The 27,583-nt window shown below is 40.2% G+C and overlaps 1 protein-coding gene across 1 annotated transcript; it reads right to left on the bottom strand.

Moving 5' to 3' along the window:
• Nucleotides 1-23,529, bottom strand: LOC307163925 (myosin-IIIb-like; the record flags this gene model as incomplete). The annotated part of the gene is made up of 7 exons (XM_079880264.1): nt 23,505-23,529; nt 18,432-18,615; nt 17,394-17,528; nt 13,875-13,979; nt 13,559-13,658; nt 11,963-12,039; nt 1-150 (listed from the first exon to the last, which is right to left on the bottom strand). Exons 2-7 carry the CDS (start codon nt 18,576-18,578, stop codon nt 1-3), a joined length of 714 nt encoding a protein of 237 aa, XP_079736390.1. The 5' UTR covers nt 18,579-18,615; nt 23,505-23,529.
• Between the last annotated feature and the right edge of the window lie 4,054 nt (nt 23,530-27,583).

Genomic DNA, 27,583 nt, shown 5'->3' with positions numbered 1-27,583 from the left:
TTACCGTGGTATTTTGAAGAGTGCTTTGACCGGGTGCATCTCTGCCAGCGGTGGGTCTCCGTCTGCCAGCTCTATGGCAGTGATGCCCAGAGACCACACATCACAGCGGGCATCATACGAGTAGTCATACTGCTGTTCACACGCTATCACCTGCACACAGACAAACACAGGCATCACACACACAAACCATGATGCTCACTCTGCACAAATAAGATTACTGTATTTCTCAGAATAAATGGAGAAAAAGACCCTAGTGATCTCAGATGTGTCTCTTGAGTTTCAGAAGACATCTCAACTGCGCTCAGATTTGTCAAGACACTAATTACAAGTCAGCAAGCTTAATATGATCTCAAATACTGATTTAATTCTTATTGTGAGTTATGCAATCTACATTCATTTTATACTCTTCTATACATTAATATTATACTTCTGCGGCATGTCAACTATTGATTGATTTGTGGATATTTTGATATCCCCAAAGGAATTTTAGCAGAAATATCCAACGCTATCTCACGACCAATTTGTACGAATTCGTAGGACCTGACTCTTACGATTTGTCTAAACCCCAGTGATGGGTTGGTTTAGGGGCGGGGTCAGGATTAGGTGATTCGTACTAATTCATACGAATTGGGCAACTCAATTTCTAACTAAAGTTAATTTACGTGTAGACCTTAGTCAGGTTAGATGCCAAATTAAATTTTACGGAGACGAAAACGAGGCTGTAAGGGATAATCTTTCATTCTTTACAATGGCATGCGCACTAGAAAAGCCAAAAATCATGTATTTCCACAACTCACAACTTTCAAAACTGTATTTCTTTTTTCCAGAAAAGACTGCTGTGCTGCTATCCGTCACAGCCTCGTTTTCACTCCTGTCAGAAGGTCAATATGGTGCGCTGACTATGGTCTACTAGAGGGATTCATATCAGTTTCGTTATTATACGGTTCAAAATGGTTAAATAAGTTCTTTAATTTCTGCTCATTTACTCAGCATATCCATGTGGATTTAGCCAAACCATTTTCTAAATTAAACTAATTTTATTTCAGCTCCAGTTAACCAGTATTTATGATGTTTAATCATTACTGGACTGTAATAATCACAGCAATTACTTTATGTTGTTTTCCAGCATTAAATCAGTTTGTCAGAAACACTGTAGCCAATCGGCATATTGCCGAGCGTTTCATTTAGACTGTATTTTAATTGGCCCTGAGGGGCCTCCCCCACTGGCCCCATCACCTCTCTTTCTTTCACTCTCACAGAGCGGCACTCAGCTATTAACCTTCACACGACCCACACACACACCAAACTCAGTGACAGCTCACTAATACATACACAAAAACACACTCAGCATTAAAATGCAGATTCTTTAACAAAGCTGCATGAATCTACTCACAGGTTAAAGAAGCCCAGATTGTTACAGTCAGTACAGTAAATAAAAATATACACAAAAGTATAAGAAATAAAATATATTTATTTTGAATAGCAAATTTATTTGTGTAGCGCTTTTCACAATACACATTGTGAAAAGCAGCTTTACAGAAAATCATGATGTTAAAGTTTAAAATATCTTAATTTAGAGCTAGGCGAAAATATAGTTTACATTTTGTGATGATATAAACAATAAAACAGTTGGGATTTGCAATATATATATATATATATATATATACTGTATATATATTGAGTATAAGTCGGTATGTATGTGGGTAAAGCTGCATCTATCAATATACTGTATACAAATGTATATACTGTATTACTGTATAGAGATGTGCCTTCTTAACAATTAATTAATTATTAAACATTAATTTTGTATGCGGTTTGAAATCGCTGGTGTTTCTGACGTCACAAACTACCTTGTAATCATTCAGGTTTACATGTGATCATCAATGAGTGGATCTCTGAGCTGGTGTGAGTGAGTGGAGGCGGGGCTGATTTACATATTCATAGAACTGCGTATACTTAATGAGGCAAGAATTACATTCAAACTATTTTAAGCCATGAAAAAACTATTTCAAGACATATTTTAAATATGTCATTCTGGTAATCAAAGGTGAGTTCTCTTACGAGAGTACTCTCGTGTTGCGTAAGCTAGCTTACGCTACGGGAAAATCCCTTTTCTCGAGAATACTGAAGCCAAAAAATTATCCTTAATTTTGCATTAATATAAAACGCATTGCTGCACAGAGCAGACCCAGGCAAGGCGGCTCGCACGCCTATTGGTTGCTCTGCAGCAACTGCTGCAACCTATCGAGGGACTGTTCGTGACGTAAGCACCAATGAGGGCGCGGGCGCCCGTGCACGTCACGTCCCGCCAGAATGGGCGTGGCTTATGTCTATATAAGCTGAGTCAAGTCAAGTCAAGTCAAGTCAAGTTTATTTATATAGCGCTTTTCACAACATAGGTTGTATCAAAGCAGCTTCACAGTAATAAAACAATACATCAATGTTTGTTTCTAGTGGAACGTCCACGTTTGGTAATGCTGATCAATAGTATCGTTGATTGATTAATTAAATTAAATATTCCCAAATATCCCCAACTGAGCAAGCCAAAGGCAACAGTGGCAAGGAACCGAAAAACTCCATCAGGTGACCTAATGGAGAAAAAAAAACCTTGGGAGAACCCGGGCTCAGTCGGGGGCCAGTTCTCCTCTGGCGTTTATGAACTAGAGGTCGGATTTAACTGTAAGATTAAAAGTATTATATGAATGCCTGGCTGAAGAGATGCGTCTTTAATCTAGTTTTAAACTGGGAGAGCGAGTCTGAGCAACGAACAGTATCAGGAAGGCTATTCCAGAGTTTTGGAGCTAAATGTGAAAATGCTCTCCCTCCTTTGGTGGATCTGGATATCCTAGGTATGACCAAAAGCCTCGAATTTACTGACCTTAAAGAGCGCAATGGATTATAGGGCGATAGAAGATCCGTTAAATAAACTGGAGCTAAGCCGTTTAGGGCTTTATAAGTCAGTAGCAATACCTTGTAATTAATACGGAACTTTATAGGTAGCCAATGTAGTGATGATAAAATTGGAGTTATATGATCATATTTTCTTGATCTAGTTAGAACTCTAGCGGCGGCATTTTGGACTAACTGTAGCTTGTTTATTAAGGATGCAGGACAACCAGCCAATAAAGCATTACAGTAATCTAGTCTCGAGGTCATGAATGCATGAACTAACTTTTCTGCATCAGAAACAGATAGCATATTACGTAGCTTAGCAATGTTTCTAAGGTGGAAAAAGGCTGTTCTTGTAACATATGAAATATGATTTTCAAAAGACAGGTTGCAGTCTAATATAACACCCAGGTCTTTTACTGTAGAGGATGAAGTAACAGGACATCCTACGATGTTAAAGTTGTATTGTAAGAGGTTTTGTGGGTGGTTTTTTGAACCGATGATTAGTACCTCTGTCTTGTCTGGATTTAATAAAAGAAAATTGCGCGTCATCCAATCTTTTATATCTTTAACACACTCTGTCAATTTGGATAATTTAGCGTTTTCATCCGGCCGTGATGAAATATAGATTTGAGTGTCATCAGCATAACAATGGAAACTAATTCCATGTTTCCTTATAATATTTCCAAGTGGCAGCATATATATTGAGAATAATAGAGGGCCTAACACAGATCCCTGCGGCACTCCATAGTTTACTGGAGTTATGATCGATTTTTCTCCATTTAAATAAACAAAATGGTAGCGGTCAGATAAATACGATCTAAACCAGCTTAGTGCTTGTCCTTGAACACCAGTATAATTTTGTAGTCGATCTAAGAGTATTGTATGATCTATAGTATCGAACGCAGCACTAAGATCAAGTAAAACTAGTATTGAGATACAGCCTTGGTCAGAAGATAAAAGTAAATCATTTGTAATTTTAACAAGCGCAGTTTCAGTGCTATGATGCGGCCTGAATCCAGACTGAAACTTTTCATAGATGTCATTTTCTTGCAAGAAAGAGCCCAGTTGAGCGGACACAGCTTTTTCTAGTATTTTAGACATAAAAGGTAGATTTGAAATGGGTCTATAATTTGCTAGATTATGTGGATCTAATTGTGGTTTCTTAATGAGAGGTTTTATAACTGCCAGTTTAAATGTTCTTGGAACATAACCTAAAGATAAAGACGAGTTAATAATATTGAGGAGAGGCTCCTCCACTATAGGTAACACTTCTTTCAAAAGTTTAGTTGGTATAGGATCTAGTAAACATGTTGTTGTTTTAGATGAAGTGATAAGTTTATTTAACTCTTTTTGTTCTATAGTTGTAAAGCATTGTAATTGTTCTTGCGGGGTGATAATTGAGGCTGAATTATAAGACGCAATTGAGGATTGAACGTTTACAATTGTGGTTCTGATGTTTTCTATTTTCTCAGTGAAGAACTTCATGAAATCATTACTACTTAACTGGAACGGAATATTTTGTTCAGGAGACATCTGTTTATTTGTTAGTCTAGCCACAGTGTTAAATAAGAACCTAGGATTGTTTTGGTTGTTTTCTATTAGTTTGCGGAGATGCTCAGCCCTGGCCTCTTTTAGGGCCTTTTTGTAACGTGACATACTGTCTTTCCATGCGATTCTAAAGACCTCTAAGTTAGTTTTTTTCCATTTACGCTCTAAATTACGGGTTTCTCTCTTTAGAACATGCGTAGTATTGTTGTACCATGGTGCTTTACTTTTCTCTCTAACCTTTCTTAATCTAATGGGTGCAACAATATCCAATGATCCAGAGAGAATGGTGCTCATAGTGCTAGTTAATTCCTCAAGTTCATCTGTTTGTTTAGGTTCACTGAGCAGCTGAGACAGATCAGATAAGCTATTTGAAAAATTATCTATGGTAGATGGAAGGATTGTTCTGCCTAATCGATAACGCGACGCAGCATGACATATTACAGGAGTACGTAATATGCAAGTTACCATGTAATGGTCAGTGACATCGTCACTTTGTGGAATGATATCTATATCGGTTGGATCGGTTCCATGTGATATAATTAAATCGAGTGTATGATTAAAACGATGAGTTGGTCCGGTAACGTTTTGCTTGACCCCAAAGGAGTTTAATAAATCTGTAAACGCAGCCCCTAGCGCATCATTTGAATTATCTACGTGGATATTAAAGTCTCCAACAATTAATGCTTTATCGAAATTAACTAATAGGTCTGAGAGAAAATCTGCAAACTCTTTTAGGAAATCAGCGTAAGGCCCAGGCGGTCTATATACGGTAGCCAAGGCTAGAGATAATAGGGATGTTTTTCTAGCATCTAAGAGCGTAACATTTAGTACAAGTACTTCAAACGAAATAAACTTATAGCCCGTTTTCTGAGTAACATTGAGAATATCTCTATAGATTGTTGCAACACCGCCGCCACGACCAATCAGACGGGGCTCGTGCTTATAGGAGTATCCTGATGGAGTAGACTCATTTAGACCGAAATAATCATTTGGTTTAAGCCAGGTTTCAGTAAGGCAAAGTACATCGAAGCTATTATCTGTGACTATTTCATTTACAATAACTGCCTTAGGTGTGAGTGATCTAATGTTTAGAAGACCTAGCTTTAGAAATTGTTTTTGATTACTAATAGCAACATTTTCTGGTTTAATAACAATTAGATTTTTTCTAGATCCTGCAGTAGATTTATTATTTAATCTCACTAAACGAGGAATAGACACAGTTTCTATGCAATGTTCTACACTATTTATATCAGTTAAATTGGTGCAGCAGAGACTATGATTTGGACTTTTGGTTACTAGTCAAAAGGTATTTAACATTTTGGAGATGTTATCTGACAGAAGATCCGATCCGAATCTGCTTGGGTGTAAGCCATCAGCACGGTAAAGCCTAGGACGCTCCCAAAACAGATTCCAATTATTTACAAAGAGTAGTTTCTGCTCATTGCACCATGACATTAACCATTCGTTTAGCGCGAATAATCTACTAAACTTTTCATGACCTAGACGGTACGTGGGAAGCGGTCCTGACACAATGATCGTTATATCAGGCGATGTGCTGCGTACCGTATCGATCAGATTCCTGAAGTCTTTCTTCAGAACTTCCGTCTGGCGCAGCCTGATGTCGTTCCCTCCCGCGTGCAAGACCACAGTTCCGACGCGCTCGTTATCGTTCAGAATCTCGGGAACGCGAGCGGCGATTTCAGAAACACGAGCACCAGGAAAGCAGTGACTATGCACCTTACTTTTATTTAACGTAGCGTGTACGTGTCGAACGATGGAATCGCCAATGATCACAGCATCGCGTTCTGTTTCGCGAAGAGGGGAGAAGCGGTTTTGTGTGGATATCTCGAAAACCGGGAGGGTCGGAGAGAGTTTTCTTGGTCTAGGCCTGACTCGCGTCTTCCGCTGCGGAAATATCCAGGCTTCGTGGTGGCATGTTGGAGCCGGAGTGAACGAGACCATGGCTGATCGCGACCTCGACGCTCGCCGATGTTGAGAAACGCACGGAGTAGACGAGGTCGGAGTTAGCGGGTTAGTAACGTTAATCTCTGATTTGTGTGCATCCGCGCGTGATGTTTCAAGAGCCAAACGCCGGTCTATCAGCTCGGCCTGTCTCACTAAAAGGTCGTGGATCTGTTTCTCAACAGCTTCCAGCTCAGACTGCACCGCGTGCAGCTCAAATGTGTCTTCACCTGCACCAAAAGGTAGACCACTTACATCTAATATATTCGCCATTTTAACAGATGGACAGTACGTTAAGTTAGCAACGACGCTACCAGTGATGCTATCAATATTAATACTAATTTATGGCTGAAGTCTTGGATATAATCCGTCTTTTTAGTGGTACGGTGTAGAGTAGACGCACGATAGGCGAAAAAAAATGTTTGTTTGTAAATGAGTGCGGAGAAGACGCGTTCAGCCGTGATCCACGGACGTAACCTATAAGAGTATCCAGCGTTGGATCACTAGGCTTGAGACACGTCTGCTCAACAGTCCGCGTTGTAACTATGAGGTGAGGAAAAGTAGAAAATGTTCGTTGTAAATGAGTTTAGAGAGAAATCAAGAATTATAAATCAATCGAGCTCCAAAGACAACAACGCGTTCAGACGCGACGCATGCGCATTCGAAACAGGAAGTGTGTCAAAGGAAAAAAACCTTTTCCAGAGTCCAGAGTCCAGATTGAGACCTGAGTCCAGATTGGGTGTTCTTTGATTTGACATCTCTTCAGCGAAGTGTACACATCGCTGGTTCTCCGGAGAAGCCTGCGCCGTCGACGAGCTCTACAGCGGGCAAGCCATCTGCTTCGCAGACCAGAAGCCGGCCATCTCCTCGCCGCTTCAACCGCCGTTCCTGCTGCGCTATCCGGCGCCCATATCCTTTCCATTATTGCATTGCGTGTTCGCCCCGTGACACACTTCTCCTAAAAGAGCTGAGGCGTTGTTGCAAATGCCTCGATTTTCTAAGTGCGGCTCTTGCCGAGCCACCCTCAGCGACGGGGACCGCCACATCCTGTGCGTTTCCTGCCTGGGACAGAACCACGCGCTTTCCAAGGGCGGCTGCCCGGAATGCGACGCCATGGCCATGTCGATCCTGCGGGCTTGACTAGCCACCTTTGACGTGGACTCCGCCCCTCCGCCTCTCTCGTCTGTGCCGTGCCGTAAAAAGCACCGGAGGTCATCCCTGTGAGCGAATGCATGCTGGCTAACTCCCCGTGTGCATCGCTTTCTGAGTCCCCACCTCGATCACGGCCGGCCAGCGCCCTACCGCTCCCCCCGTTCGACGGGGACAACGCGGAAGAGGACAGCTGTTCTCTTATCGCCTCAGAGAGCGAAGGATGGTCAGGCTCCAATGGTCAGGCTGCAAGAGTCGAGCGGTGTGCGGGCTAGCTTCGACGCCGAACTTCTCCGCCTCATCACTAAGGCCATGGAGGACCTCGACCTCGATTGGTCACTGCCCGAGGAACCCACCCGGACGACGCTCGATGCCTCACACGAGGCCCGCTCCCTTCCTGCTGGAATTACACGAGGAGCTATCTAAGAGCTGGAAGGCACCATTTTCTGCCAGGCTGCGGACTACTGTCTCTTCGACGCTCTCTAATGTTGACGGCGAGGAAGCGGTAGCCACACACCTATGCCCGCCCTCCGCTGGATGGCAGTCCAAGCCCGCTCTACCCTCGAAAGCCTGCAGGACTACTTCGGCTCTCATCGGTTGCGCCTATGCCGCCGCCGGTCAGGCCGCTTCAGTGCTTCACTCAATGGCTGTGCTTCAAATTTATCATGCCAACCTTCTCCGCACTATGGACGAGGTGGGCCCGAATCCTGAGAATCCTAGAAACCGTCCCTCTGATGCAGAGCGAATCAGGTTTCTAGAGCAGGTATTTCCTTGTCCCCAAAAAGGATGGCGGTCTCAGACCCATCCTAGATCTCAGGCGCTTGAACAAAGCCCTCATGCAGAGATCGTTCAAAATGCTCACGACCAGACAAATCCTCGCGCAAATCCGCCCGAGGGACTGGTTTATCTCAGTGGATCTGAAGGATGCCTATTTTCAGATTCGAATAACGGCCCATCACAGGCCTTTCTTGCGATTCGCCTTCGAGGGCCAGAGCTATCAGTACACCGTCCTGCCGTTCGGTCTATCTTTAGCACCCCGTACATTCACAAAGTGCATGGACGTGGTGCTCGCCCCCCTGAGACAACGGGGGATCCGAATACTGAACTATTTGGACGACTGGCTAATTCTAGCCCAGTCAGAGGCAGAGCTGATAGCACACAGGGCTTTATTACTCAGCCATTTGCAAGATTTGGGTCTCCAAGTCAACTGGACCAAGAGCTCGCTGTCTCCCAGCCAGAAAATGTCCTTTCTGGGAACAGACTTAGACTCTGTGTCAATGACAGCGCGGCTGACGTCACAGTGCGCGCTGCAGATACAACGCTCAGCAGCGTCTTTCAAGGTCGGCAGTATTCTCCCTCTCAAAAGCTTTCAGAGGATGCTGGGCCTGATGGCTTCGGCCTCGGCAGTGCGTCGGCTGGGCTTACTTTACATGCGCGCTCTTCAGCACTGGCTAAAAATGCGGGTCCCGCTTCGAGCATGGACCTCTGGCCGTATTGTAACTGTGTTACAGCACTGGAGCCCTGGAAGGTGTCAGACTGGTACCAGTCAGGCATGGATCTGGGAACGATCTCGAAACGAAAAGTAATCTCGACAGACGCCTCCAACTCAGGTTGGGGCGCTCTCTACAAGTGCAGGCCGGTCTTCGGCCTGTGGGCAGCCCAGGGCGCTTACACAAACTGTCTAGAGATGAAAGCGGTCGAGAACGCCTTGGGGCATTTTCTCCCCTTCTTAAAGGGCCACAATGTCCTAGTCCGCACAGACAACATGGCGGTGGTGTCCTACATAAACCGTCAGGGCGGTCTCAGATCACGGAGCCTCCACACACTGGCAGAATGCCTCCTCGTGTGGTCTCAGCACAACCTGCGCTTGCTAATAGCGGCGCATGTGCCGGGCTGTCGGAACATGGGTCCGGACATGCTGTCCAGAGACAACGTTCCCCCAGGGGAATGGTCCCTGCACCCTCAGGTAGTCCAGTTACTATGGGACACTTTCGGCAGAGCGGAAATCGATCTCTTCGCGTCATCAGAAAACGCGCACTGCCCAGTATTTTTCGCAAAGGACAGGGACGCGCTGGCCCGCAGCTGGCCCAGCCGCCCGGTCTATGCGTTTCCACCGATCGCGCTGTTACCAAAGGTGATCAAGCGAATCAGGGAGAACAAATGCTCTGTGCTCCTCGTGGCGCCGCTCTGGAGGAACCAAGGTTGGTTCCCGGAGCTGATGCAGTTAGTGAGCATGGCCCCGTGGCCTATCCCAGTGAGGAAGGATCTCCTCTCTCAGGCCAGGGGCGCGATTTGGCACCCGCGCCCCGAGTTATGGGCCCTGCATGTATGGGCCATCAACGGGTACCCCGCTGATCTCCCAATAGGAGTGCTAAATATGATTACACAGGCTAGAGCGCCCTCTACTAGACGGCTCTACGCTTCTAAGTGGTCAGTGTTTTCCGGCTGGTGCTCGGCTCAAAACCTAGATCCACAACGCTGTGGCGTTACGGAGATTCTCTCCTTCCTACAAGAGCTTCTGGACGAGGGCAGGTCCCCCTCCACGCTCAAAGTGTATGTCGCAGCCATAGCAGCGTTTACAAAACCCCTGCATGGCCAGTCATTGGGAAGGAACAATCTCATCATCCACGTCCTTAGAGGGGCTAGGAGACTAAACCCTCCTCGACCCCCTCTGGTTCCGGTCTGGGACCTTTCCACGGACCTAGACGCTATGAAGGGCGACCCCTTCGAACCACTACAGTCTGTGGATCTGCGATGTCTCTCGTTCAAAACCACGTTCCTCATGGCTCTCGCTTCAGTCAAGCGAGTGGGTGACCTGCACACGCTCTCTGTGAGCGCTACGTGCATCGAGTTTGGGCCTAACGACTCTAAAGTCATTCTCAAACCAAGACACGGCTATGTCCCCAAAGTGCTCTCCACTCCGTTCAGAGCGCAGGTCATTTCCCTGTCAGCCCTCCCAGGATCTGATAGTGAGAACGACGTAAATCTTCTTTGCCCGGTCAGGGCGCTAAGAATATACACTGAACGTTCTGCTGTTTTCAGGCAGTCAGAACAGCTCTTTGTTTTGTTTGGTGGCCGCACTAAAGGGCTAGCCACCTCGAAACAGAGCCTTTCCAGATGGATAGTCGACGCTATCGCTCTGGCTTATAAGTCTAAAGGCCTTCGGTGCCCTTTAGGCATTAGAGCCCATTCCACCAGAGGCATGGCCTCTTCATGGGCCTGGTCCAGTGGGGTTTCACTCCAGGATATTTGTATGGCGGCAGGCTGGGCCTCTCCGTCTACATTTATAAGATTTTACAACCTGGAAGTTCCTGCCCTACAGGCTAAGCTGTTTTCAGTCTAAAACGTACCTGACTGACTGACTGTATTAATTATTTTATCACGCAGCTCAGGCTGACTTTCGTCCATCCTGACTGTTATACTGTGCTAGGCACCCATTCTATTAAACATATGTCTATGTTATATTCTTAGGCTCACTCCTCGTTGGCCTAGATATTACCCACTATCATGTGTACCCCGGGCACATGCCCTTGGGGCCATGTGTGGATGACCCTAGCACGCATGGCGTTTTACATTGGGTTCCCGTAGCGTAAGCTAGCTTACGCAACATGAGAGTACTCTCGTAAGAAAACGCACTCGGTCACGTTAGTTCTCGTTTAGTAAGCTAGCTTACGCAACACTCGTTCCCTCATCTAGAGAGAACCGAGGTTACGTTAGTAACCGAGTGCGTTTTAAGGGATACAAGTATTGACTACAGGTCAAAATTATTGACTTCAGGATTATCAAACCAGTTTTTTTTGAATAATCAACTTTGGGCTGGAAATATTCCTTTATTTGAACAACTTCAACTTGATGATTGTATCAGAAAGTGAAGTAATTGCATGAAAACAATGTTTTAACAGCATTATTATTGTTAACAATTACGTAATTAATATTTTATGGGATGTATGACCTAATTCTCTTTAATAATTGTATTTATTTTTGTAATTATTTAATTGTATTGTACATACACATACAGTAGCCTTGTGTGCTCACCTTTATAATATGAAATATGCGCCGGAATAACATGACACCATTTTCTTTGTTTCATCATAGCCAGCTAAAGATTGTAAACTGTGGTTCATGTGTTTAGATAAAGTATCTGTGATGAATACAACAATAAATCACAACAATCCTGTGCTGTGGGTCCTGCCATTTACACAGGATACAGTGGAGCGCATTTTACGCTGCTATTTGAAGCTTATGCTTTTCGAACATGGTAGTGTGATAAAGGCCTATTATAACAGAATTTTCATTTCTGGGTAAACTATCCCTTTAACAATAAAATGTTTTGTACTGGATCATAGGAAGAGATGGATGTTGACTGGCTAGATTTAGAAATAAAAGTGTTATTTTTTGTAACAGGACAGACCTCAGGAGCCATCCAGAAAGGAGTTCCCACTGATGTGTTTCGGCGTAGACGGGCACTTGTCAACTGAGCGGAGACTCCTGCAAGAGATCAGAGACAACATGTGTCAGAATCATACTTTATAAGGTTATATTTTCCGTTCATAAGGTTATTTTTTCCCTTCATGAGGTAAATTTTTCCCTTAATTTTTTTTCTTGAATATGTTTTTTTTTTTTTTTTTTTTTACATCTGTGATAATACACAGCAATAACTGTACAATTATTTCTCAAGTAGGACCAAATAAAACTCCAAAGGATTCAGACATTTAGGAGGTGGCAAATAATCTGACGTGACATTAGCATTCATCAGCATTACGTGATGAGGCCATTTTGCTTCCCAGCAGGGGTCCACTTCTTTCTCACATCCACACGGGACAAACACGCCTCAGGCAGACGAGAATCAATGGCCCCACACACACACACTTTCCATGCCAAACACCATTTAACCCCATTCACATGATGTGTGAGGATGCGTTTGATAAGCACACAGACGACAGAACGGCTCCACCTCCATTTAGCAGCATTTCATTTGCTGACAACTCATGGTAGATCATTAGCATACTGTTCATTTTATTATGTCTACAATACCGTATTGTTCCGAATATAAGATGATGTTTTTTTCTTAGAAATATATCTGAACAAAAACACGTGTTTATTTTTGAATGAGATCGTTGGTACATTTTAACAGTATTTACCATACTTTCAATACAAAATTTTAAATATGAAAAATGTGCAGTATAGAAAATTATTTTCACATAAAAGCATTTTTTTTTATTTTATTTTTTTTTTTATCAAAAAGCCTTTTCCCAAAAGGTACATCTTGAAAAAGGGGCAGTCGTCTTATAATCAGGGTCGTCATATATTTGGAACAATATGGTAAAATATACATGATGTGTATCTGTACATTACTAATAATTTATGTCATGTATGGTCAACAAATTAATTGTGAATAAACCGAGGCAGTAAATCAAACATATTTGATGTTTCAGACTCAGCACTCAAGACCAGCTAAACTGGTTCAGCAACCAGTACAAACAACCAGTAAACGTCAGTTATTGGTTAGCATTAAAAGTAGCTATGTTTTTAAAAAAGCTACTGAAATAAAAGGCCACATAAGTGTACTTAAGGAGAGTACACTTTCATATATTCTTTTGAAGAATATATCCTATTTCCGTTATTTTCCAGCTAATGTTCGTAACAGACATTATTGCCCATCAAGAACATGTTAAAGCCATCTTGGAATATAAACTGGTCCAAATTGGTGTAAGATCAACCATATATATATGTTGATGACCATTATAGATGTTTATGACCATAAATACATTTGTTGTTTGTTTTTACTTTGGTTTAAATGTCTTTTCACTGTACTGTTAAAATAACAGAATGAATTTTTTTTTTTTACTAAAACTAGTATGTGGTCCATTTTGGAGCTTGACAAAACATGGTCACTGTGTAGATTGTTGGAGTATGGAAAGGAGAATGTATATAAAACTTCAAAATAAAACTCTCTTTCTATAATAAAATCCACCTCTCTCTGCAGAGAAACAGCAGTAGCCATTACCAAAGTCCACCACTTTGACTCCACCGTCTGTGGTGAGGAGGATGTTGTTGCCCTTCACGTCACGGTGGATTATTCTGTTGTCGTGAAGATGCTGGAGACCCTGAGAAAAAAGCCAGAGAAACTTTTAGCCAGTTGAAGTCAGTTAGTTGAGCCTGAAGGCCAGACTGCCTCTGATCAGCTGGACACTGTCTCGCCTCACTATCATGACCCAAAATAACTACTCTGGCACGGTCAGAGCGCTGAGGCAGCATTCCCTGTGCTGGGGTGAGCAGATTACTTCAGTGTGTGTGTGTGTGTGTGTGTGTGTGTGTCTCACCAGAAGCGCTCCACACAGGATGTAGGAGATGATGGGCTCCTCAAGACGTTTTCCCCTCATCAGCAAACCCTTTATCAGTTCCGTTACTGAACCCCCATTACACAACTAACAGAGAGAAACACCAGACAGAGAGGGAAAGTAATGAGGAAAAGGAGAGAGAGAGAGAAATAGATTAATGCAGTAATAAAGAAAAGGGCAACCAAACAACAGGAGCTAAATTAGTAAGACTTCGGCACTTTTTATGATTCATAGGCTAACGAAACACACCACACTGTGTTTTTATTCATCTTGGCAGTGTATTTGTAAAACCAGCTATGACATATCATGCATGCACATGCTAAATAACAAAATGAAAAAAAAAAAAACATCTTTTATTCAGCTATACAACATTCCAAACATATTACTTTCTTTCTTTTGTGGAACACAAAATAAAATATTTATAGTAATGTCTGTGCTGCACTTTTCCATACAGTGAAAACATGCAGCTCGCGAGCTCCAGTCTGTGTCAGGAAGAGTTCAAAATCGTACCCTTCTCCAGAGCTTTAAATAGGTTTTGCTTACATTCAAACTGTCTGCACACTTCAATGAGATTTGGAGGCTAACAAATTATTTTAAATAAATAACTTCCATTTTAGACCTTTCCACTAAACATTTCCACTAATAAAACATTCACTTGGAATGTAGTGAACAAAGCATATGGGCTACATTTGGTCCCACTTTATATTAAATGTCTTTAATTTGTGTAAAATTTTTAATTTCCATTTTACAATTTTAACTTTACAAAATTAAAATTAAAATTGTGTAAAAAGTATTTACTCCAAAAAATGTATTTACTCATTATTGTGTTGATGTTGCATTGCAAAACACGTGTTGCAATTGTATTTACTATATGTATTACATGAAGGGTTTTAAAAAATATATAAGTACAATGTAAAAAGATGTACACTCACCTAAAGGATTATTAGGAACACCATACTAATACTGTGTTTGACCCCCTTTCACCTTCAGAACTGCCTTAATTCTACGTGGCATTGATTCAACAAGGTGCTGAAAGCATTCTTTAGAAATGTTGGCCCATATTGATAGGATAGCATCTTGCAGTTGATGGAGATTTGTGGGATGCACATCCAGGCCACGAAGCTCCCGTTCCACCACATCCCAAAGATGCTCTATTGGGTTGAGATCTGGTGACTGTGGGGGCCATTTTAGTACAGTGAACTCATTGTCATGTTCAAGAAACCAATTTGAAATGATTCGAGCTTTGTGACATGGTACATTATCCTGCTGGAAGTAGCCATCAGAGGATGGGTACATGGTGGTCATAAAGGGATGGACATGGTCAGAAACAATGCTCAGGTAGGCCGTGGCATTTAAACGATGTCCAATTGGCACTAAGGGGCCTAAAGTGTGCCAAGAAAACATCCCCCACACCATTACACCACCACCACCAGCCTGCACAGTGGTAACAAGGCATGATGGATCCATGTTCTCATTCTGTTTACGCCAAATTCTGACTCTACCATCTGAATGTCTCAACAGAAATCGAGACTCATCAGACCAGGCAACATTTTTCCAGTCTTCAACTGTCCAATTTTGGTGAGCTCGTGCAAATTGTAGCCTCTTTTTCCTATTTGTAGTGGAGATGAGTGGTACCCGGTGGGGTCTTCTGCTGTTGTAGCCCATCCGCCTCAAGGTTGTGCGTATTATGGCTTCACAAATGCTTTGCTGCATACCTCGGTTGTAACGAGTGGTTATTTCAGTTAAAGTTGCTCTTCTATCAGCTTGAATCAGTCGGCCCATTCTCCTCTGACCTCTAGCATCAACAAGGCATTTTCGCCCACAGGACTGCCGCATACTGGATGTTTTTCCCTTTTCACACCATTCTTTGTAAACCCTAGAAATGGTTGTGCGTGAAAATCACAGTAACTGAGCAGATTGTAAAATACTTCTAAAATAGACCGGCCCGTCTGGCACCAACAACCATGCCACGCTCAAAATTGCTTAAATCACCTTTCTTTCCCATTCTGACATTCAGTTTGGAGTTCAGGAGATTGTCTTGACCAGGACCACACCCCTAAATGCATTGAAGCAACTGCCATGTGATTGGTTGATTAGATAATTGCATTAATGAGAAATTGAACAGGTGTTCCTAATAATCCTTTAGGTGAGTGTATATGTGTAGAATAAGAGCGTTGTATCAAATAATGAATTTGAATGTTAGTACAGTTAACCCTAGCCTAATGTATCATATTTGATACGCAAATTTGGACATAAAAATTATCCTCTAATTTACCTCTAAATTATCAACATGATAAAAACGTATCAATTATCAACTGCAGAAAAAAAACATGTTGAACCAATCTACTATGCCTTCTGTCATCTGACTGACAGTTTATACTTTTTTGGGAAATAAAAGGGCTTTAGTATAATTATAAATATGTCCACTTTCAGGTCGTTGTACACGTCTTCTGTACTGTGAAATCTTCACTGATTTTTATAAACTAAATGTAAAATGACCTTTAATATTGTTAGTAATATTTCAAAATGAACACTTACTGGACTGAAGTAACTTAGCTTTTAGATTGTAGTGTACAAAGTGAGTTTTAAAAGATGTTAATGTATGTATTTAAATGTATGCTCTAAATGAATAGTTCTCAAAAACGGCTGTTGAGATTGTGGTGAAGGCTTGGACCCGGAAACTGTAATATCAGACAGATGCCTCACAACTTTACAAGCGGACACTAACAAGTACCATACTAATAACTACCACTTTACAAGGGGATGCAACTTTCATGGAAATCTCCTAGGCCCTGTTTACTCCTGGTATTAAGATGCGTTTTAGTCAATCGGATCACAAGTGGACACTAAATACAGGAGTAAACGGGGTCTAAAACGTTTAAGCTTGTCCACTTTCGACCACTTCCAGAGGTAGTTGAAAACACATTCGACCGGATTGCTTTTGTAGTGTAAACACTCATGTAATCGAATGTGTTCAAACAGCCACAAAACACCGTCTGCTCTCCATCTACTGATCTAATGAGTAACATAATGGGAAGCGCACTAGGCAGACGGGATTTAAACTTTTGTCGGCTGAAGACAAAAATGTACCAAACACAATGTTCTCTCACCATTCCTGATTTCCAAAACACACTCACAGCGTATGGCTGGTCTTGAGACTGACAGAGCAGAAACTATGAGAGCTGATGCTCTCTGTATGTTTTCTGTTTCTCCGTATCATATGTAAATTGAGCGAGCTTATTTTGTCCATTAGATCGAAAGATAAAAAAAAAAAAAAACATCCATAGACCCTCCCCTCGAAGAAAACAGGACAGAAGTGGTTGAAAGTGGACAAAAGAGACGGATTATAACACCAGGTGTAGCCTAAACGGGAAAGTGTCTCCCTCGTCTACTTGCTCAGATCGAACAAAACGCATCTTAATACCAGCTGTAAACAGGGCCCTAGAAACTATTTCCTGTGGACTATGTAATGCAAATCCAAGCTCTGAAAAAGAAATGTACCTCCAAAACAAGCCAAAGCTGCCCTCCAGAGAGCTCATCTGCTTTGTAGAACATGCCAAAGAACTTCACCACATTGGGATGGTTGGATAGTGAGCGCAGGATGTTGTACTCCGCTTCAATCTCCTCATCCACATCCTGACACAACCATTAGCACAGCCGCATTAATCATATATGTTAGTAAGCAAAATAACGCCCTGGTTTGTGGGGGTTCTGTATAATTTGCATTTGTTGTGTGTAATGGCATGGTGTTCTTATGGGATTCTATGACAAACTACATGGACATCCGTCCTTAATTGAAGCTAGACATTGCTGCTGATTCAAAAAAGCTACCATATACAAAAGACAATTTTTCAGAATAGATGATGACAATGAAAAAGGTGTTAATAACACTCCCAAGCTTTCGTGCATGTGCTTGTATGACCAGCAGGGTGTTCGATGGGTACAGTAAGGGCAGCCATGCATGAACTGTGCAGCAGGGGGTTATGGGGGATCAAGCAGCACTAATGACATCACACAACATGGGGAATATCAGGGTTAGGCATACAAATAAAACATCCAATCTAGTTTTCCAAAAATCAATAGCGCTATAGGGAAGAACATCTACTTACTCTGTTAGTGTGACTGGGATTCTGAGACAAGCCAGAGGACAAGAGGAGAAGAAATGCCTTTAAAGATTTTTTTTTTTCTGTTTTTGTTTGATGTTCAAATCATTGTAAATATGGAGTCTTACATCCTAAAATAAATTCATTTGACTGTAGATAGCACAGGTAAAGGTTACATATATTCACAGTACATTTTCAGCACACTTTTTTCAGATTCATTACTGAATAGTAATGCCACACTGCCCCCTTTTGAATCTATTGGGTCTAGTCTGTAAACATGAAGGTTTAAGACTCTCAGAAGAAAAGCCCGAGGAAAGCAGAGTACATGGAAGTAACAGTTTCCTTGTGCTCACATCATGAAGAGGACATGATTGCAATATACTGAACACAGATGAGACAACTGAAAAAAATCTCAGAAAGCCCAAAAATGACTCACATTAATGGGATCCAAAATTTTCACTGCTGCTAGACTTCCATCTTTCTTATTGATGACTTTGTAGACCTTGCCATAGGTTCCTTTCCCAATTGTTTCCATGATGTCCCAATCAGAAGATGGATCCGCCAGCGACTCTAAACCGATCATGCTTGACTTGTAGGGATACAGCCCATAGAGAGACCTCCTGAACATTACAAGTAATTCAAAGCATAGATTTAATTACATTTCTTCACACAGTTCTTTATACATGTAGGTACAGTTACATTTACCATAATTTGGTGAATTTTCATGGTCAAAATCAAGTCATTTTAATAGTAATTCATATAATTTGCCTGAGGGCGAAGGATTTCCCTATGCAGATTTCACAAGAAGTTCAAGTTGGTCACACAAATTTGCCATGTTGACCAACAGAAATCTGCTTGCTTCATTAATGACAATGGACTTTTTGTCCTTAAAAATTAAATAAAAATTACTGCACCTTTATGCTGAATGTAAATGTAATAGTGCACCACAAAATTTAAATTCTGTCACCATTTTCTCACCCTCATGTCATTCCAACCCGGTATGATTTTTATTTCTCCATGGAACACAAAATGAGAAATTTAGCATATAGTTTACACATTTAATGTTCACTGTTCTTTTTCAAACAATGAAAGTGACAAGACGTAAGAAAATTGGCTACAAAAAGGACAAATTGTGTGTAATGTTTCAACTCTTCAGAAGCCATAACATGGAAAGAATGAAATTCATTAGTCAACAATCTTCCCCTCTGCTGCAGGGCTCAGATCTCATTAACGCTCACATACAGTATACTGAAATATCACACAAGGTTTGACATCAGTTTGCAAAACATGTGCCTTGCAACCACATGCAATGTGGCAAATTTGATTATACACATATTCATAATTGTACAAAAGGAAAATTGCATTTGAGGAAAATCAGAGGGAAGATTTAAAGTACATAAATGACCAGATTTCAGTCTTTTCCTCACACAAAGCTTTTTTTCCATTCCTCAAACAAAGCTCTTTTGTCATTTTTGTAGCTTGACAGCCTGACAGCGAGAACATCCTGCCCATCATTCCTCTTGTATTTTGTGGGAAGGAAAATCATTCAGGCTTCGGAACAACATGTGAGGTATAAGAAATATGATAACAGAATTATTATTATTTTTGTGCCTGAACAATCCTTTTAAATGCTTCATGTGCTTGTTTTGTTTTTCTGGTCACTACAATTGTCATTCTTTAATTTGTGTTGTCTCGTCATTTTTGTTAACGTTACTATTGTTTTATGCATTCAAACTTTTCACAGTTAGTGTACATGAAGACACATTTTGGAAGTATGGTATAACGTGAACACTAAATCTAATTAAAATGTGTCTCCTTTAGTTAAACAGGCTAAGGGGTCACATCAGGTTAGAGAACGCTTGTTGACACATGGCTAATTATGATAATCACACAAGAATTTTAAAACAACAAAATCCTAAAATGATGCTATTATCTTTTACTTGATGTTTGAGAAATACAAGACGCCATAACAGAAAATTAATCTCTATCAATATATTGCATTAAATACCAGATTTAGAGCTGCCATCATATGTCCTCTGCATAAGAAAGAAAGCTAATGCTCTATTTCCTAAAAATATATCACATAGAGGGAAGCATTTACAACAAACAAAAAGGACCTAAGTCTGAGCCTTGTGGTACACCATTAGTGTTAGGTCATTTTGTTAGGTATGAGTCCTCAGTTACACAAAAACAGTGGTAATGATCTGACAGGCAGGATCAAAACACACGTATCCACAAACAAATCAAGAACTATGTTCATAATCGGCTTTAGTTCACTTCTCTAGAGTAACCTGTGTTTGCCATCAGGGCAGACAGTTTAAAAAGAACATCACAATTACAATAGTGTAACTACTTACATGGAGAACAAGACCTTTCTTTGACTCATCCCCTTAACAACAAACACTCAATAACCCACAAATATTCTCAGGAGTACAAAATGTCATCATAGCGCTCCAGCCAGGAAAAAAAGTAAAAGAAAAAAAGGGTCTATAATTATTTTCTATGCAAGAAAGCTGCGTGTTTCGCTAGCGTCTAGGAGTATGCGTTGATGGATTCAGATACTACTTTCCCATCACTGTGCTCTAAGAAGTCACAATCAGCTCTCCGTGATTGGATTTAACAGAGATTAACTCCGTCATGTAGCTCAGGACTACCACTCTCTCATTTATCATTTAGAGTCGAGATGTCCAAAACTTTCCCTCCTGATTACACTCCTGACCGTAATCTAGAGAGGTATGGAGAGAGATACCACAGACATGGGGACCGATGTCTGTCCTCACTACAGGGTGATGATAAACGAGGCACAAACACGCTCTGATTTCCAGCTTAGTTTAAAACGGTGGAATGATTTGAGTACTGAAATACTGACTTTAAATGGTAAAGCATAACGACAAATTATAAAAAAGTATATATTACAGAGGTGCTAATTTTTAATTAATGTGCCAATATCAGCATTATGGTTACTGTTAAGTTTAATTATGACACCTCATCAAAAAATAATGTAATGGTCGATAATAAATGGTCTTCTGCTCATGTAATGATTCTCACTAATCTCTCAACCATCATCATTCATTCGTAATAAAAGACTAAAACTGAAGCACCTAGACCGACACACTGCGGAAGATGGTTTTATTTTTGCATGCTTGCATTTCATATTCACCTCTACAAGATTTTTTTAAATAAATGATAATGGCTCTACGGAGTCTAATATATCAGATCAATGTGATGGATTTTGCCAGTCATGCAGACTCCTGAGGGAGGGAAGCGTTTATTTTGAGGTCACGTTGAAGTGGAAAAGGTAAATGGTGTTCCGCCCGTGGGGGCTCTGAGGCTTGCACACACAGAATTATGAATAGCATGAGAGATTAGACCGATGGATGCTTTGACTGTGCCGTGTGAGATGGATATTTCATACCCTCATCTATTTTCTGGAGAGGTAGAGAGCACAGCTGAATTTTGACTGATGTCCCTTTTTTTTTTTTTTTTTTTAGAAGGAAACACATTTTACAGACCACCCAAGGAAAACAGAAAATATTATAATACTTTGAATACTTGTGCACCATTCAATGTGAAATTGAAAATGCCTTTTAAATCAGAAGTTACATTTTCTTCATTTGAAATGAATCTGAACTGAGGTATAGTAAACAGGCTGCAGAATAGTAATTCAATTTTGAACTGACGGAAGTACATTTCTCATTGTGAATAACTCGTAATATGATAATCAATGCATTTATATTTAACAGTTTATGTGATAAAACAGTTTAATTAATTAAGATGCTTTGTACTTTGTAACAGTACATGTGACTTGACTTAGCTCATATATCTCCATTAGATTTAATAAACTGTTATTTTTAAGTGGAAGGGCACTTATTTTCCAAGAATGCTTTAATTTATCCCAAAGTCAATTTAATTTCATAATTATTTACCTCAATTCAAATTCCAATTCACATTCACACTCATGAATTGAAAGAAAGACAATTCTTAAATTCTGAATTTTGTTTTACACTGTTATGCATATTACAGTGCAACAGAAAAAAATCGCTAAGGTGTTTAATTGAATCCCACATTCCATAATTCCTTAAATGCAGCTTTGAAGTTTTATCTAAAAATGATTGTGAGTTTAACAGTAAAAGACGCTATGGTGAAAAACTGTTTATTGGTTAACAAAATTTCCGTACTATATACTGTAAATAACTGTGATAGTAGAGTACATTTAATGTAATTCTACAGTAAAATACTGTTAAATTTACAGTTTTTGGAAGTGAAAAGAACAAGTCATTGTATAATTTACACTAAAAAAAAAAACGTAAATTGACATTCCCACAATTCCCTGCGTGACACTTCACATTTGATGCATTTTTGTTGAAATAACTGTTTCTTCAATATTTTTCTTCAGTCAGTCTCAGTACATTAGGTTTTTATGTTACATTTAATGTTGTTAAAATTTCATGTGTGTTACCATGATGGTGTTTAGTGTTTGTGTGAATGACACTGCAGTTTCTATATATTAATATTATCTTGTTGAAGAGCTGCTTGTGATGTGATTGTGTGACTGTGATTGGTTGATGTCAGTGTGTTACAATGGTACAAAACAAATATTAGTGCTTCAATAGGTTGGTAAATTAACATTATATCAGATAATGAAATAAGTATTTTTACTGTACATTTAAGTTAGGTCTGTAAAACCTAAAATGTTGTTACCGTATGTTTTACAGTAAATTTCTTGCAACCACAGCTGCTGTTTTTTTTTACCGTAAATTTAACAGATTTTTTTTTTTTTTAACAGTGTAGAAAAGATTTAGGTCTAACCAAACAGACAGCAGCCTTCAGCATTGAGAATGTGTAAGTCACTTGCTGTTTGTCTCTGCTGTGTGTAAGACAGCATGGATGGTTTATTAATGCTGCCCAAATGTGCTTTGAGTCCATGAAGTATCTGTCAGTGTAGTGGAGTTGAATAGGTGTCATCTGATCTGCTCTTTTCCATATTAACTTTCACCGTCTCTCACACTCCCTTGCCTCTACACACCTCACCCCCACCCCCACCCCCACCCCCACCCCACCTCACACATGGAGAGACAGGTACACTTATAGAAAAGCCACAACTCAGTTCAACTAATATATTCTACAAATCATTAAATTACAGAGTATCAATACTTATATTTCATATTTAAAGATCACAAGTTTTCAATTTTCAAAGACTGAAGAAACATAAAATCCATCACCAGTTCTACTCATATATGACACTGCAGGCTTAACTGTCTAATCATGCAAAACTTTGTCACATAACCATAAATGTAACTGTCCCCTCAGATACGACATTCAAATCCAGTACAAAAGAGCACCGATATGAAGATCATAAAACAAACCATTCCAAGTTTTCTCCTTTAGGAACTTTGGCAAAAGTATAGGATATTACCTTGATGATAGCTCAAAATGTTTTAATTATGATTAATAAATATGAAAAAAATAAAAAATCCAAAATACATAAAAAAATGAACAAAGAACATACCTCAATTTGATGGACCTTCCTAACAAGTTGCTGAAATGTATGTGAGGGTTTGTCATTGCTACAAGCCCAAATCATCCTAATCAGCCTCTATGAATTATTCATTAGGTTGTAATGTGTAATATGATCTTGTTTTAAATATTCATTAGCCAGATGGATCTTTTCATAAAAGAGCTTTATATGGAAGACAGTAAGTTATACAATACAGTTATACAGGCGCACATGGGTGGGAGGGAATTGTTTATGAATTGTGTGTCAGTCATGTGACTCGAATAACTCCCATAATGTTTTGATATGCAGAAGCACTTACGGATTATGTGTACTTGTGATTATTTTAATATCAAAGGATTGTTAAACTATGAGCCACAAACTATAAGATAGAACTTATTCAATGTTTCTATAAAGCTCCCTCGAACAGGTTCATTTAAACCATAATGGACACAGAACAAACAACAACGTGCTTAAAGGTAAAAAGAGAAAATTGTGTTAGTTTCAGTGAAAAACGCAATATCTTTGTGTGCTAGCTCTGAGATGGTAATGACAGTGTCTCTGCAGTCATAAACAGAGACTGTGTTGCTATGGCTCATATTCTCATGGGAATAGGAGCCCAGTGAAGCAGGACCTGAGTGAAAACAACAAGCAAGCACAATAGTTCAGTGAAGGCTAACAGAGAGCTGTCTCTCATTCTCTGCTAGTGCACGTGCCAGTTTAACATCTGCCCAATACACACAGATCACATTCACAATACACAGCCGTAATAGTCAATCAACCCTTCTGAAGCCATACTGTATCATATTTGGTACACACATTTCTGAGGCCTCATGATTAAAAAACCTTTCTGAAAAACCTGTTGAACACAATCTTCTTCATGCCTTCTGTCATCTGAGTAAAAGTAAAAGGCCTTGTGAAAAAGTCCCCCCTCCAGCTCCCAGCTACACGGGTCAAATATAAGAATAACTGGTAACACGTGTCCTTGTTACACGTACAGTAGTTACTATAGTAATAACTCTAAATTATGCATAATTACATGCAACCAACCCTAAACCAAACCGTAATTCTAACCCAAAGTACATGTAGTTAATTATTATCATTCAGTACTTAAATGTATAATTACACTGTAACACCTTAAAATAAAGTGTAACTGAAATAACTTTTAATTGTTAGCAATTTCAACATAAGCACCAAGTGGACTAAAGCCACCTACTTCAACTTACATACACCCTCACACAACTGTATAGTGAGTGAGATCAGTTTAGAGAGAAAGAAAATACTAAATAAAAATATTACTTCAATAAACAGAATAGCCTTAATTTACTTGATTATCCAAACATCATATTTTTTTAATCGTGTTAAAATGTGAGTATCAATATAATACATCAGGCTTCTGAGGAACGGTTACTTATTTATACTTTTATTTTAAAACTAAGCATTTAAATATCATCTTATCAAGACACAGCGAGATACAGAGTGATAACTAATATTTATATGCATTTTAAGTAGACAAAAATATCTCAACATCAGAATTTCATCTTATTTATTTGGCCATATACATATCAGCAGCATCTGCACCAAATTGGATGCTTTTGATCAGTTTGTGTCTCTGAATAGTGTTTTTCATCCTCAAGTATGAGCTCAATATTCTCCTATCATACTATATGAGCCATGAAAGCCTGATGCATCAAATATAATACAAAACATAAAACACACTATGCAATCTTCTTTTTAGAGTTTCTTTTGTATTTTCTCTAAAGGTACAATAAACTACTCTATTAAAAAAATCTGAATATTACTTCATACGCTAGACTTTACGTGGTTGACCTGAGCAATAACTTTCAGTTTAATTTAAATATATTTTAAATGAAGATTAAAAGAAGCCAGAAGTTTATTACTTTTCCAGAACACCATAGCAATCAGTGAGCACTGCCATAGCAACCACTTGCTGTGCACTAAAAACACTCACTAACAACACCTTAGCAACCGCATTAAAACACCGGCCTGGCACTCTCTCTCTCTCTCTCGGTGTGGTAAAGCGTGGCAGACACCGCACGCAGAGTTTGATGGGTTTACATTACATGCCACCCCCACACTGCAACACAACAACACCACCACAAAACCCAGAAATCAACTCGGAGGAATAACTTTCAGTTCAGCAGTTTAACAGACAGCGCTGGTTTCTAGAGAAGCGTGGCAGGACTGGTCAGGTGAGCGTGTAAGTGAAGTTAGAGTGAAGCATAGACAGAGGCAAGGGCGTAGATTTGGTTTGAACATTGGGGGGGTTGAAGTTTGGGTCTGCATATTTTTCATGTGATCATGGTATAAATATCGGGGGGTTGTAATGCATAGATTTAAATATTGGGGGGGTTATCTCCCCCCCAACCCCCCCACAAACTACGCCCCTGGACAGAGGGAAGGAAGGTCTTACAAGATAATCTTATTTTCTAACCTCCCCTCACACACACACACACACACACACACTGACCGAGGCCTGACTTCATTCAGGGCAGATGGTCACACTCCTGTCCGCTGTAATCCTGTTAAGGGAATGTAACAGACTGTGTCTACCAGTAAACGCTGGATTTAGAAGCAGGACCACTGAAAGATCGACCCGTACTGAGACCAAGAGCGCATATGAACCATCGCATTTCCTGTATTACAACAACACTAACACTGCACAAAGCTTGATGAACACATATATTATGCCTTTCCTAAGGCCTGTTTATACAAAGGAAGATAACTATAACAAAGATAATGTAATCAATCAATCAATAAAAAATGTGTTTGTTTTTTTAAATCTGCCACGATTTATTAATTCGTTCCCTAATTTTAAAGGGGATATATCATGAAAATCTGACTTTTTCCATGTTTAAGTGCTACAATCGGGTCCCCGGTGCATCTAACAACCCAGAAAACATGAAAACTGACAACCCAGTAACTTTGCTTTGGTAAGCCTTTCTCTGCAAGCATGTCAAAAAAAAAAATAAACCAATCAGATATCGCCCCCCTTCTGACGTAGAAAGTGGATCTTATTATAATATTTCCCCCTTAATCTGCTGCACGTCTTCACCCACAGTGCCGCCGCCAAAAGTTCGAGCAAAGCATGCAAACTGTTCTGTCGTCGCTGCACAGACGAGCACTAAACACTATTAGAAGAAAAAATGTTACAGCTGTCATATAAAGACCTCAGGGAACTCTGTCAACTTGTGTAAATGTTAAACATGACGATACAAGTCGATGAGATGAATCAATGTAACTCCACAACAACTAAATAAATATATCCACTAACCATTCAGAAACGTCCAGGTGCGTCTAAAAGTTTAACCTCTTCCTGATTCTCTCTGTAAGCCTGCACTCACTAGGGGTTATTTCTGAAATTTGACTGAAATTCGCGTGTTTTGTTATTGCCAGAGTATCTGAACTCCGAAGCTCGAGTAAACGATCGGCCGTTGTCAGCAGCTCATTTGCATTTAAAGGGACACACACAAAAAACGCCCACACCCAACCCATATGTTCAGGGGACACCATAGATTTTATTACATCTAGTGAAAAGGGGCATAATATGTCACCTTTAAAGGGGGGGTGAAATGCTCATTTTCACTCAATCTCCTGTTAATCTTGAGTACCTATAGAGTAGTATTGCATCCTTCATATCTCCAAAACGTCTTTAGTTTTATTATATTTATAAGTTAAAGATTGGCTGTACCGAGTCTTTCCGGAAAAAAACGAGCGGCTGGGGGCGGGCCGTGTGGGCGGTGTGCTATAGCTGTGCTAACTGATCTAACAACAACACAGAGAGACATTTGAAGTAGTTTACTCACCGTGACTGCTCGATCCTTAAAGGAGAACTCCGGTCAATTTTAACATTGAGCTCATTTTATTGTACATTTGGAGTGCTGTCAATACAGAGAACAACGACAAAAATCGGTGTTGCCTACACCGAGTTATTCTATTTTTAAAATTTGCACCCTGTTGACTTCAATGGGGCAAGTACTAAACCTGCTTTTAGGCTCTTAACATCCTTGATGTGTCATTACAAGTGCACAGAAAATGTGAGTGATTCCTTCTGAGTGAACACGAGTGGATCT

The sequence above is a fragment of the Squalius cephalus genome, assembly GCF_949319135.1.
Source record: "Squalius cephalus genome assembly, chromosome: 9".
In the NCBI taxonomy this organism is placed as follows: Eukaryota; Metazoa; Chordata; class Actinopteri; order Cypriniformes; family Leuciscidae; genus Squalius; species Squalius cephalus.
This window is presented reverse-complemented; position numbering and strand designations above follow the sequence as displayed.